We start from the raw sequence: 14,141 nt of genomic DNA on the forward strand, positions 1-14,141 counted from the left end.
TCCTTCTCCTTCCTTTTCAGTTCTGATGGAGAATCTTAGCCCAAAAAATAAGCTCATTACTCCCCTCCACAGTTGCTGCCCGACCTGCTGAGTCCCTCCAGCATTTTGTGTGTGTTGCTCTGGATTTCCAGCATCTGCAAAATCTCTTGTATTTATGTGTGCTAAATTAAATTAAATCCCTTCTGCCTGCACATGATCAATATCTCTTCATTCCCTGCATATTCATATGCCTTTCTAGCAGCCCCTTAAACACCACTAACATGTCTGCTCCATTAACTCCCCTGGCACTCAGTTACCTTCCATTCTCAGTCGAAAAGAATTTGCCCTGTGTATCTCCTTTAAGCTTTCTCGCTCTCACTTTAAATACATGACCTCTGGTATTGACCTTCCTACCCTGGAATAAAGATTCTGACTGTCTCCTCAATCAATGTGTCTCATCATTTGATAGACATTTGATAGTGTCCTATGCAGCAGCGGCCTTTCAGACCTGGTGTTATTTTAATTTAATTTTCTATTTTAAGTTTGATACACTATTTTCGATTAGGGCACATGGATAACAGAGCGGCTATCTACCATCGCCAGATACTACTACAATACAGAGATCGCCCAAAAACAAACCTCCACAAAGATCTGCTGGCTGAATTACACGACGTCGGCTTGCTGAGGGGAACGGGCCTACAATCCTCGGACTTGCCTGATGCTGGTAGCCGGAGATGGAGACGTTGAAAGTGATGTACGAGGAAGCAGAAGCGAGGCAAACGGGCAGGGGTCCATGCCAGGCTAAAAGCAAACCCTGGCGGGCCAGCTCTCCCATCCATTCTGCTCTCCAATGTCCGATCCCTGGACAATAAATACATCCGACTCCAACGTAATACTCCGCGTATGTCTTCACAGAGACATGGCTCACTGATGGGATTTCGGTCGCTGCCATCCAGCTAGATGGGCTGGCTTTGTTTCGTTTGGACAGAGATGCAGCTGTCTCAGGTAAGACTTGTGGTGTTGGCTTGTGTGTTTACATCAACACGGAATGGTGTGAGAACTCTGTGCTGGTTTCCAGACACTGCTCATCATTAGTGGAGTTTGTGGCAGTTCGATGCAGACCGTTTTATTTGCCACTGGAATTCACCTCTGTCCTTATATTCAGTGTCTACATCCCCCCAGCGCTAATGCTAAGGAGGCGCTCTGTGAACTGTACGGGGCTATTAGTGAACTGCAGAACGCACAGGCTGATGAACCGTTTATTGTCGCCAGTGATTTTAACCACGTGAACCTTAAGTCAGTGCTCCCCAAATTCCATCAGTATGTGGACTTTGCAACGAGGGGGGAAGAACGCATTGGACCTGGTTTATACAAACATCCCTGACGCGTACCGGGCAGAGCCCCGCCCCCACCTCGGATACTCAGACCACATCTCTGTTATGCTAATCCCAGCATACAGACAACTCGTCAGGAGCTCCAGAACAGTTCAGAAGCAGGTGAAAACCTGGCCAGCAGGATCCATCTCTGCTCTTCAAGACTGCTTTGAGCACACTGACTGGCACATGTTCAGGGAGGCTGCAACCGATGGTGATTCTACCAACTTAGAGGAGTACACAGCATCAGTGACCAGCTACATCAGCAAGTGCATTGATGATGTTACTCTGTCCAAGACCACCACTATACGTGCCAACCAGAAGCCATGGATGACAGCGGAGGTGCGTGCGCTGCTGAGGTCCCACGAGTCCGCCTTCAGAGCAGGCGACAAGGCAGCTTTAACAACAGCGAGGGCCAAACTGTCCCGGGTCATCAGAGGGGCAAAGCGTGCACATACCCAGTGAATCCACAGTTACTTCCAGGACAGCAGCAACACACGGTGCATGTGGAAGGGCATCCAGGACATCATCAATTACAGAACAACATCACCTGAGTGTGCAGGTGATGTCTCCCTCCCAGATGCGCTGAATAACTTCTACACCCGGTTTGAGGCAGAAAATGATGAGGCAGTGAGGAAGACCACACCCTCCTACAAATGACCAGGTGCTGTGTCTCTCCATGGCTGATGTGAGAAGAACCCTGTGCAGGGTCAACCCACGGAAGGCTGCTGGACCAGACAACATCCCTGGTAGAGTGCAAAGGATGTGCAGACCAGCTAGCAGATGTTCTCACTGACATCTTCAACATCTCCCTGAGCAGCGCCACCATTCCAACGTGCTTCAAGGCCGCCACCATCGTCCCCGTGCTGAAGAAGTCTTCAGTGTCCTGCCAAAATGACTACTATCCCATTGCAATTACATCCATCATCATGAAGTGTTTCGAGAGGCTCGTCATGAGGCATATCAAGACCCTGCTGCCCCCTCACTGGACCCCCTGCAGTTTGCATACCGTCCCAACCACTCAACAGACGACACCATTGCCACCACCCTCCCTCTGGCCCTAACCCACCTGGACAAAAAAGACACATACGTTCGGATACTGTTCATAGACTTCAGTTCAGCATTCAACACAATCATCCCTCAGAAACTGACTGGAAAGCTGAGTCTACTGGGCCTGAACACATCCTTCTGCAACTGGATCCTAGACTTCCTGACTGGGAGGCCTCAGTCAGTCCGGATCGTGAACAGCATCTCCAACACCATCACACTGAGCACGGGGGCCCCCCAGGGCTGCGTGCTCAGTCCACTGCTGTTCACTCTGCAGACCCACGACTGTGCTGCAACACACAGCTCGAACCACATCATCAATTTCGCCGATGTCACAACCGTGGTGGGTCTCATCAGCAAGAACGACGAGTCAGTTTACAGAGAGGAGGTGCAGCGGCTAACGGACTGGTGCAGAGCCAACAACCTGTCTCTTAATGTGAACAAAACAAAAGAGATGGTTGTTGACTTCAGGAGGGCACAGAGCGACCACTCTCAACTGAACATCGATGGCTCCTCAGTAGAGATCGTAAAGAGCACCAGATTTCTTGGTGTTCACCTGATGGAGAATCTCACCTGGTCCCTCAACACCAGCTCCATAGCAAAGGAAGTCCAGCAGCGTCTCTACTTTTTGCGAAGGCTGAGGAAAGTCCATCTCCCACCCCCCATCCTCATCACATTCTACAGGGGTTGTATTGAGAGCATCCTGAGCAGCTGCATCACTGCCTGGTTTGGAAATTGCACCATCTTGGATCGCAAGACCCTGCAGTGGATAGTGAGGTCAGCTGAGAAGATCATCGGGGTCTCTCTTCCTGCCATCACGGATATTTACACTACACGCTGCATCTGCAAAGGAAACAGCATTATGAAGGACCCCATGCACCCCTCATACAATCTCTTCTCCCTCCTGCTGTCTGGGAAAAGGCTCCGAAGCATTCAGGCTCTCACTACTAGACTATGTAACAGTTTCTTCTCCCAAGCTATCAGACTCCTCAATACCCGAAGCCTGGACTGACACCTTGCCCTACTGTCCTGTTTATTATTTATTGTAATGCCTGCACTGTTTTTGTGCACTTTATGCAGCCCAGTGTAGGTCTGTAGTCTAGTGCTTTCTCTGTGTTTTTTTTTATTATTACGTAGTTCAGTCTAGTTTTTTGTACTGTGTCATGTAAACCATGGTCCTGAAAAACATTGTCTCATTTTTACTATGCACTGTACCAGCAGTTATGGTCGAAATGACAATAAAAGTTGACTTGACTTGACATTTATTGTGCCTCCACTCAACCTCTGATTCTCCAGAGAAAACATCTCAAGTTTGTCCAACCTCTCCTGACAGTTTATACCACCTTCTAATCTGGTAAACCTCTTCTGCAGCCTTTCCAAAGCCATCCGATATCTCCTGTAATGGGGTTGACCAGGAATGCACGTAATGTGTGACCCAATCAAAGTTTCAAATAGCTGGAATATGACATCCTGACTCTTACAATCAAAGCCTTGTCCAATGAGGGCAAGCCATGTGTCAGTTTTACCACCTGTGTGGCTACTTCCAGGGAGCTATGGACCACATAAACCCTAGGTATTAAGGGTCTTGCCATTAACTGTGCACTTTCCTCCTACATCTGGTGTAGAGTGTACCAGAGCGCAGAAATAGGCCCTTTAGCCCATTTGGTCCCGGACCATATCCCTCCAAACCACTTCAATCCATGTGCCTATACAAACTTCTCTTGAATGTCCAATTGAACCTGCATCCACCACTTCCACTGGCAGCTTGTTCCACACTCTCACCACCCTCTGAGTGATGAAGTTCACCCTCAGAATCCCCTTAAATATTTCACCTTTCACTCTAAACTTATGACCTCTAGTTCTAGTCTCACCCAATTCAAAGAGGAAAAGCTTGCATGCATTCACCATATCTATACCCCTCATAATTACATATATCTCTATAAAATCTTTAGCATATTGAATGCCAATATGTTAAAAGCTCTCTTTAAGACCCTATCCACCTGTGATGCTATATTCAAGGAATAATGGACCTGTATTCCTAGGTCACTTTGTCCTATCACACACCTCAGAGCCCTATAACTCATTGTGCAAGTCTTAATCTGCTTCGGCCTTCTGAAGTTCAACATCTCACACTTGGCTGGACTGAACTCTTTCTCTCTGCCCATATCTGCAACTCCACCAATCTTTGTGATGTCCCTTTAAACATCAACAGATTTTAATCTGTTGCCATGTAGAAGTCTTCCCCCAATAATCTCCTTGCAAGAAATCATGAGGATAAACTAGTCAAGAGGCCAGTTTAATGGGCTATCAGCTACAGTTAGGAGGCTTGTTCAAAGTCCACAGCAGCAAAGTCTATGAAGTAAATAGGCTATTCATAAGGTCCTTAGGGGATAGGCAGTCCTCTCTCATGTGACTCCAGGAATGCCCCAGACATCAAACTTCAGGAAAGGGAAGTTAGGAGAAGTCACATCAGCCTTTATTGAAAGGGTGAGCAGCTTCAAGGTCCTGATCATCCACATCTCAGCGGAACTATGCTCTCAACATATTGATGCAGTCTTGAAGAAGGCACACCAACAGCCATGCTTTATTAGGACTCCGAGGAGATTTGTTACATCACAAAAGACCAGAAAATCTCTATAGATGTATCTTGGGGAGCACTCTGACTGGTTATACCTCAGCCTGGTATGGAGGCTACAATACACAGGATCACAAGACTCAACCAGCTCCATCATGGTCACAACCCTCCTCACCATCGAGAACATCTTCAAAAAGCAGTGCCTCAGGAAGGCAGCATCCATCAGCTTCAATACCAACATACCTTGTTCTCCTACTACCACCAGTCTGAAGACACAAAGTGCTTTAGTCATAGATTCTTCCCATCAGCCATCAGATTTGTGAATAATCCATAAACCCATGAACACTACTTCACTATTCCTCTTTTGCACCATTTATTGGGAGAAAATTCAAAAATCAGAAGTGTAGAGGGACTTGGGAGTCCTAGAGCAGCATTCCCTAAAGGTTAACTTGCAGGTTGAGTCAGTGGTAAGGAAGGCAAATGAATGTTAGCATTCATTTTGAGACGACTAAATATTGATACAGTAATGCTGCAATATAGTAAGGATGTAATGCTGAGGCTTTATAAGCCATTGGAAAGACCACACGGAGCATTGTGAGTAGTTTTGGGCCCCTTAACTAAGAAAAGATGTGCTGGCATTGGAGAGGGAATGAAAGGGTTAGCATATGAGGAACGTTTGATAGCTTTGTGCCTGTACTCACTGGAGTTTAGAAGAATGAGGGGGGATCTCAATATTGAAAGGTCTAGATAAAGTGGATGTGGAAAGGATGTTTCCTATAGTGGAAGGGTCTAGGACCAAAGGGCACAGCCTCAGAATTGAGGGACGTCCATTTAGAATAGAGATGAGGAAAATTACTTTAGTGGGAGGGTGGTGAAACTGTGGAATTCATTGCCCCAGAGGGCTGTGAAGGCCAAGTCATTGGGTATATTTAAGGTGGAGGTTGATAGGCTCTTGATTAATCAGAGTGTCAAAGACTACAGAGAGAAAGAAGGAGAATGGGGTTGAGATGGATAATAAATCGGTCAGGATGGGATGGTGGTGCCTAACTCAGCTCCTTTGTCTATGGTCTTATTAGATGCATTTCTTTCATAGAAAGTTCTGTATCCAGATATCTGAACCTTCTCTGAGGTGATCTTACCTGATGTCATAGAGTCTGTGACGTTGAGGTTTTGCAGGGAAAGTCCCAAGGACTGGCGGGAAGAGGAGGAGGAAGAGGAAGTTGAAGACCGGGATTGTGTGCGGGCTGCCCCACTGCTACCTGTTTCCGACTTCAGGCGATCATTCTCTGCTTTAAGTTGCTCGATCTCATTCTGCAACAGACGAGGTGAATAGTGAGTGCCATTGCTATTACAAAGGAAAAAGTACTAGGCAAACTGCAAGGTCTTAAGGTGGATAAGTCACCTGGGCCTGATGGACTACATCCCAGAGTCCTGAGAGAGGTTGCTGAAGAGATAACAGATGCATTGGTCATGATCTTTCAAAATCACTTAATTCTGGTAAGGTTCCAAAGGACTGGAAAATTGCAAATGTCACTCCACTTTTTAAAGGGGGAGGAAGGAAAAAGAAAGGAAATTATAGGCCAGTTAACCTAACCTTAATGATTGGGAAAGAGTTGAGTCTATTATTAAGGATGAGGTTTTGGGATACTTGGAGACCAATGGTAAAATAAGACAAAATTAGCATGGTTTCTCTAAAGGGAAATCTTGCCTGACAAATCTGTTAGAGTTCTTCGAGGAAGTAACAAGCAGGGTGGACCAAGTGGATGTCATTTACTTAGATTTTCAGAAGGCATTTGATAAGGCGCCACACATCAGGCTGCTTAACGAGATAAAATCCCAGGGCACTACAGGAAAGACACTAGCATGGATAGAGGAATGGCTGACATGCAGGGTGGGAATAAAAGGGGCCTTTTCTGTTGGCTGTCAGTGACTAGTGGTGTTCCTCAGAGGTCAGTATTGGGACCGCTACTTTTCACATTGTGAATGATTTAGTTAATGGAATTGATGGCTTTGTGGTAAAGTTTGCAGATGATACAAAGATAGCTGAGGAAGTAGTGTGGTTGCAGAAGGGCTTAGATTGGAAGAATGGGCAAAAAAGTGGCAGATGGAAGACAGTGTTGGGAAACATATGATAACACATTTTGGTAAAAGTAGCAAAAGTGCAGATTATTATCTAAATGGGGAGAAAGTTCAAACATCAGAGGTGCAGAGGGACTTAGGAGACCTTGTACAAGATTCCCAGAAGATTAATTTACAGGTTGAGCCTGTGGTAAAGAAGGCAACTGCAATGTTGGGATTCATTTCAAGGGGAATAGAATGCAAAACCAAGGGGATAAAGCTAAGCCTTTGTAAGACACTGGTCAGACCGCAGAGTATTTTCAACAGTTTTGGGCCCCATATCTTGGAAAAGATGCGTTGTCATTGGAGAAAGTCCAGAGGAGGTTCATGAGGATGATTCCAGGAATGAAGGGGTTAACACATGAGGAGCATTTGGCAGCTTTGGGCCTGTACTCACCGGAATTTAGAAGAATGTGGAGGATCTCATTGAAACCGCCCAAATGTTGAAAGGACTAGATAAGGTGGATGTGGAGAGGATGTTTCCTGTGATGGGGATATCCAGAACTAGAGGGCACAGCCTCAAAATTGAGGGGCAACCTTTTAGAACAGAGGTAAGGAGGAATTTTTTAGCCAGAGAGTAGTCAATCTGTGAAATTCTCTGCCACAGACTGTGGTGGAGGCCAAGTCTGTGGATATATTTAAAGCAAAAGTTGGTAGTTTCCTGATTGGTCAAGGCATCAAAGGATATAGCGAGAAGGCAGGTGTATGGTGTTGAATGGGATTCAGGATCAGCTATAATGGAATGGAGAAGCAGACTTGAGGGGCTGAATGGCCTAATACTGTTCCTGTCTTATAGTCTTATGGTCTAATAGGTGATCACATCCTGAGCTCAACTGCACATTATCTTAGTTTAGCTCCTGTCCCTGCCCCTAGTTATAATGCAACATACCCTGGAAACTGATCGTGCTAAAACTGGCCAATAAAGGAGGCTTATTAGTTTTATCTTTAAACACAAGATCCTGTTATTGGTGCACAGGATTGCTGAGTTAATTAGCAGGAGTGAGCCATAGGGACTGTGGTTGGAGCACCTCAGGCAGATTCTGGGCCCTTTTTCCTGGCTGTGGTTTCCAGTGCCACTCCAGAGGACTGAGCACTGAATTCAGGCTAGCGATCCTGTGCAGTACGGGTAGAATGCTACACAGTTCCAGGGCAGGGGACAAGGCTGTGCTGCACAGCCATATCATCGGGGCAGCACTGAGGGAGGATACAACATGTGAGAGGCAGCACTGAGTATGCAGCACACAGTCAAGGGAGCAATAACAGGCGAGCAATGGACTGTTAGAGAGGAAATAGTCAGAGGGGCAAAACTGAGGAAGAACCGCACAGTCAGAGAAATAAAACTGAGGGTGCACTAACCCTATCGCAAGTTGATAGCAGTGTTAACAATGCGTATGGTGCATTGGCCTTTATTTTTGAGGAGATTTTCTTCAGGAGCCATGATGTAATGTTGCAGTTCTATAAAACCCTAGTTAGACCACAGTTGGAGAATTGTGTTTAGTTCTGGTTGCCTTATTATAGGAAGGATGTGGAAGCTTTAGAGAGGGCGCACAGAAGATTTACCAGGATGCCAACTGGATTAGAGAGCATGTCTAATGAAGACAGGCTGAGTGAACTAGAGCTTTTCCCTTTGTAGGGTAAAGGGATGAGAGGTGACTTGATAGAGGTGTACAGATGATGAGGCGTAAACCGAGGGGATAGTCAGAAATTTTTTCCCAAGGTAGCAATGACTAATTTTAAGGTGATTTGGATGTCAGAGGTAAGTATTTTACACAGAGAGTGGTGGGTGTGTGGACCACGCTGTCAGGAGTGAGTGATGGTAGTTGCAGATACGTTAGGGACATTTAAGAGACTCTGAGATAGGCACATCAACACTTTGACAAACTTCTATAGATTTGTGATGGAGAGTATATTAACTGGTTGCATCACAGCTTGGTATGGAAACACCAATGCCCTTGTAAAGAAAAGTTTACAAAAAGTGGTGGATCTGGCCCAATCAATCATGGGTAAAGCCTTCTCCATCAATGAGCACATCTACACAGAGCGATGTCATAGAGAAGCACCATTCGTCATCAAGGACCCCACCACCCAGGCCATGCACTCTTGTCAGTGCTGCTTTTGGGAAGAAGGTACAGGAGCTTCAAGATGTGCATAACCAGGTGCAGGAACAGTCATTACCCTTCAACCATCAGGCTCTTCAACTAGAGGGGATAACTTCACTCAATGTCACCCGTCCCATCACTGAACTGTTCGCACTAAACTGGGCTCACTTTTGAGGACTCTTCATCTCATGTCTCGATATTTATTATTTATTTATTTATTATTATTTCTTTTGTTTTTCCTCCTTTTTGTATTTGCACAATTTGTTGTTTTTTTTGCATATTGGGTTGTTGTCCATCTTGTTGGGGGTGATCTTTTGTTGATTCTATTGTGTTTCTTGTATTGACTCTGATTGTGCACAAGAAGATGATCCTCATGTTGTATATGTTGACATGTATGTACTTTGATAATACATTTACTTTGAACTTTGAACATGAAAAATGTAGGGCTATGGGGGAGGAAGGGTTAAATTGATCTTAGAGTAGATTAAGTGGTCAGCACAACATTGTGGGCTGACTGGCCTGTACTGTGCTGTAGTGCTCTGTGTCCTACGTTAACAACAGAGGTGGATTTAAGAGTTCTGAGGGACCAGCACCCATTTCTTGGGATTACCTGCATTCTGTTCATGGCCTCTCGGATCTGATCGAGGTGATGAGCCGAACTCAGAGCTTCGAGCCGGATGTCAGTCAGCTTCAGCTCCTTCTCCCGCAGCTCACTCTTGAGGTGGACAATGGCCTCAGCCTCCGACTCCGTGCATTCGCAGATCCTGCACCGAGGAAACAAAGGCACCAGTCAGTTGGAACACGGTAGAGATCTCAGAATGCCCACAGTAACAGAGGTTGAGAGGTGACTTGATAGAGGTGTACTAGATAACAAGAGGCATAGGCCGAGTGGATAACCAGAGTTCTATCATGCACCATCATGGGGATTGGTCTCCCCAGCATCAAGGACATAGTCTAAGGTGGCATCCATCATTAAAGACCCTCATCACCCAGGACATGCCCTCTTCTCATTGCTACCATCAGGAGGTACAGGAGCCTGAAAGCCCACGCTCACTGCTTTAGGAACAACTTCTTCCCCTCTGCCATCACGTTTCTGAATAGACAATGAATCCATGAACACTACCTCACTCTTTTTGCTCTCCTTTTGCCCTCCTTACTTTATATTTTCTGTTGTAATTTATAGTGTATTCTATGCCTTGCATTATACTGCTGCCACAAACAACCAATTTCACAACACGAGTCAGAGATAATAAACCTGATTTTGATTCTGATTTGGGCTAATATGAGGAACCATCATTTTTAGGTGATTGGAGGAAAGTATAGGGAGATGTCAGAGGTATTTTTTAACAGAGAGAGTGGTGAGTGAGGTGAATGTGCTGTCGGGGTGGTGGTAGAGGCAGATACATTAGGGGCATTGAAGAGTCTCTTTGGAAGGCACATGGAGGAAAGGAAGATGGAGGGCTATGTAGGAGGGAAGGTTTAGATTGATCTTCCAGTAGGTTAAAAGGTCAGCATAGTATTGTGGGCTGAAGGATATGTACTGTGCAGTACTGAATTATGTTCTATGTTCTAACCACACCATCCATCTCCTCTCACACAAAACATTGCAATTAGTCCCAGAAGAGATAATAATTCCAGTAACTGTTACTCTTCGTTATTCTATTATTAGAACATTGAACATAGATTATTCAACTGTTCAGGATTTGATTTCCCATTCCCATTCCAACATGTCAGTTCATGGACTCTTCTACTGCCATGATGAGGCCAAGCTTAGGTTGCAGAAGCAACACATCACAGTCCATCTGGGTAGCCTAAAGCCTAATATGTAAACATTCATTTCTCCAGCTTCTGGCAGTTTCTCCCCCCCCTCTTTTTTCACTTACCCCTTCTGTTTACCTTCTCTTCTCCTTACCGGCCCATCATCTTTTGGTTCCCCTCCACCTTCCCTTTCTCCCATGGTCCACAGTCCTTTCTTATCCAATTTCCACTTCTTTAGCCCTTTAACTTTTTCATCCATTCCCTCTCAGTTTTTTCACTTCATCCTCCTACCCCTCCCACCTTCCCCCTCACCTGGTTTCACCCATCACCTGCCAACTTGTGCTCCTTCCCTTCACTTCTTAGTCTGGCTTCTGCCCCCTTCCTTTCCAGACCTGACGAAGGGTTCCAGCCCGAAGTGTTGACTGTTATTCCTCTCCACAGATGTTGCCTAGCCTGCTGAGTTCTGCATTTTGCATGTGTCCTTCCTCAGGACATGCCTACAACTTAGCCCATGGTTCTCAACTTGGACTCCACTAATGCCCAAACCCACCGGCAACATCAGGACACTGTTCTAGCTGTGGCCATTGGAAGACTTCTGCAGTGTTGGAAATTTACCAAGTATTTGATCCTTTAAAGTCCTAATTCTTCCATCCATTTTGCATGTGATAAATTATTATCAAAAATGAGGCTGCTTAATGAATATTGAAATAATATCAAATAATTTTGCTGTCTAATTATTTATTTTATTTAGAGATTATTCAGAGATGCAGCCCCATAGCAGGCCCTTCCAGCCCCACAAGTCTGTCTCCCTCTCCCTCCCTCTCTCCTTCTCCCTCTCTCCCTCTCCCTCTCCCTCTCCCTCTCCCTCTCCCTCTCCCTCTCCCTCTCCCTCTCCCTCTCCCTCTCCCTCTCCCTCTCCCTCTCTCTCTCTCTCTCTCTCTCTCTCTCTCTCTCTCTCTCTCTCTCCCCCTCTGTGCATCTCAAGTGAATTTTCTGTAACACCATCGATTCTGCTGAATAGAACATGGGACACAGAATAGCACAGCAACAGGCTCTTCAGCCCATAATGTCTGTGCTGACCATAATGCCACATCTGCCTACACATGCTCCATATCCCACCATTCATGTACTTGCCTAAATTCTCCTTAAACACCACTTCAGCCCACACTGTCTGTGCCAAACACGATGATAAATTGAAGTAAATCTCTTCCGTCTGCACATAGTTCATATCTTTTCATTCCTTGCATGTATTGGTCTTTTAAGCACCACTATTATATCTTCTTCCAACACTTCCCCTGCCAGCACGATATAGACACCTACCACTCTCTGTGTAAAATACTTTTCTCATAGCTTTCTAAACTTTGCCCTTCAGACCTTAAAGCTGTGCCTTCTACTATTTGACCTTTCCACCCTGGGTTAAAGACTCTGACTATCTACCTAGGTATGCCTCTCATAATTTCACCCCTCAGCCTCTACCACTCCCAAAGAAAAACAACTCAAGTTTGTTCAACCTCTCCTTAAAGCTAATAATACTCTCGAATCCAGACAGACCCTGGTGAGCCTCTTCTGTGCCTTTTCTAAAGCACTCACATTCTCCTTGTAGTGGGTGACCAGAATTGCACACAATACTCCAAATGCAGCCAGACCAAACTTTTCTACAGCTGCAACATGACTTCACAACTTTTACACTTAACACCTTTCAGCCCCAAGTGGACGTTCTGGAATTCTGTCACTGCTCCTGCCCCTTACTGTTCTTGGCTGCTTTGGAAAGGGGCAGATACGAAGAGTACAATTTTCTCCCCTTCCCCCTCCCCCCACAATTTATGTATAGATGTCCATCTCAAGGAGTCAAAAAGTCATACCATACATAATCAGGCCCTTTGGCCCACAATGTCCATACTGACCATCAAAACCCATCTACAGGGCCTCATTCCCTAGAACCTAGGGGAATGAGTGGAGATTTGACAGAGGTAAACCAAATTACGAGGAGTACAGTTATGGTAAATGCAAACATGTTTCTTCCACTGAGGCTGGGTGAGACAAGAACTAGAGGTCCTGGTTCAAAGGTGAAAGGTGAAATGTTTGAGAGAAAACTGCAGATATTTCTTTACTCAGAGGGCAGTGAGTGAGTGGACCAAGCTGCCATTGGAAGTGGTGGATCTGAGTTCAATTTCACCATTTAAGAGAAATTTAGTTTGGTACATGGATGAGAGGGTTATGGAGAGCTATGGTCTAGGAGCAGCTTGATGGGGCTAAGCAAATAAATAGACTGGCATGGACTGATGGGCTGATGGGCCTGTTTCTGTGCTGTGACTTACGCTAATCCATTTATCAGCACGTGTTCCATAGCCTTATATACCTTGACAATGCAAATACTCATCCAGATGCCTGCTAAATGTTGAGAGCCAACCTGTCTTCACCAACTTCTCTGGTAGTGTGTTTCACCCCCACCCTCGAATTACAGAGTCATAGAACATCCCCTCATGATCACGTTAAATGTTACACCCATCACCTTTAACCCATGATCTACTGTTCCAGTCTCATCCTGCCTCCGTGGAAAAAACTGCTTTCATTTATGCTACCTATACCCCACATAATTTTGTATACCCCTATCAAATGAAAATACTTTTTCTCAGATTCCTCAAACTTCCTTAATTCTCATCTTAAACCTATGCTCTCTGGTTTTAGATTAAAATTTAAAGATTGGCTTTGTTTGTCCCAAGTGCACCGTAACATTGAAGCATGCATTGAAGTAACAGCACCATTCACATCAATGACTGACACAGTCTGAGGATGTGGTGAGGGCAGCCTGCGAATGTTGCACCAATGTAGCATGTCCACAACTTATTAACCCGGATCTGTATGGCTTTGGAAACGGAGCAGCTGGAGGAAACCACACAATCGAAAGGAGAACGTACAAACTCCTTGCAGACATGGTGGGAATAGAACCTAGTTCACTGACACTATAAAGTGTTATGCTACTGTTATGCTACCATAGTAGAGAGAGGAGTTTCTCATTATCTGTCCTATTTGTGCCTCTCATAGACTCGCGCATCTCCATCAAAACTGCTTCAGCCTCCTCCAGACCAAGGAATACAAACCCAGCTCATCCAGTCTGTCCTGAAACTTGCCAAGCAACACCCTAGTGAATCTCTTCTGCATCCTCTCCTGTGCTATCACATTCTTCCTACA

General features: G+C 45.4%; 1 protein-coding gene across 3 annotated transcripts in view; it reads right to left on the bottom strand.

Annotated features, from left to right (window-relative positions):
* The window catches only part of nav3 (neuron navigator 3), a 449,774-nt gene that overhangs the window by 32,868 nt on the left and 402,765 nt on the right, over nt 1-14,141 (bottom strand). For all 3 annotated transcript variants that reach the window (XM_059977545.1, XM_059977548.1, XM_059977547.1), the window contains 2 exons: nt 9,802-9,955; nt 6,114-6,285 (listed from right to left, as the gene is read on the bottom strand). In XM_059977545.1, coding sequence (XP_059833528.1) covers nt 6,114-6,285; nt 9,802-9,955 — 326 coding nt within the window. The remainder of the gene's footprint in view (nt 1-6,113; nt 6,286-9,801; nt 9,956-14,141) is intronic.

Source organism: Hypanus sabinus, chromosome 8 (assembly GCF_030144855.1).
Source record: "Hypanus sabinus isolate sHypSab1 chromosome 8, sHypSab1.hap1, whole genome shotgun sequence".
Taxonomy (NCBI): domain Eukaryota; kingdom Metazoa; phylum Chordata; class Chondrichthyes; order Myliobatiformes; family Dasyatidae; genus Hypanus; species Hypanus sabinus.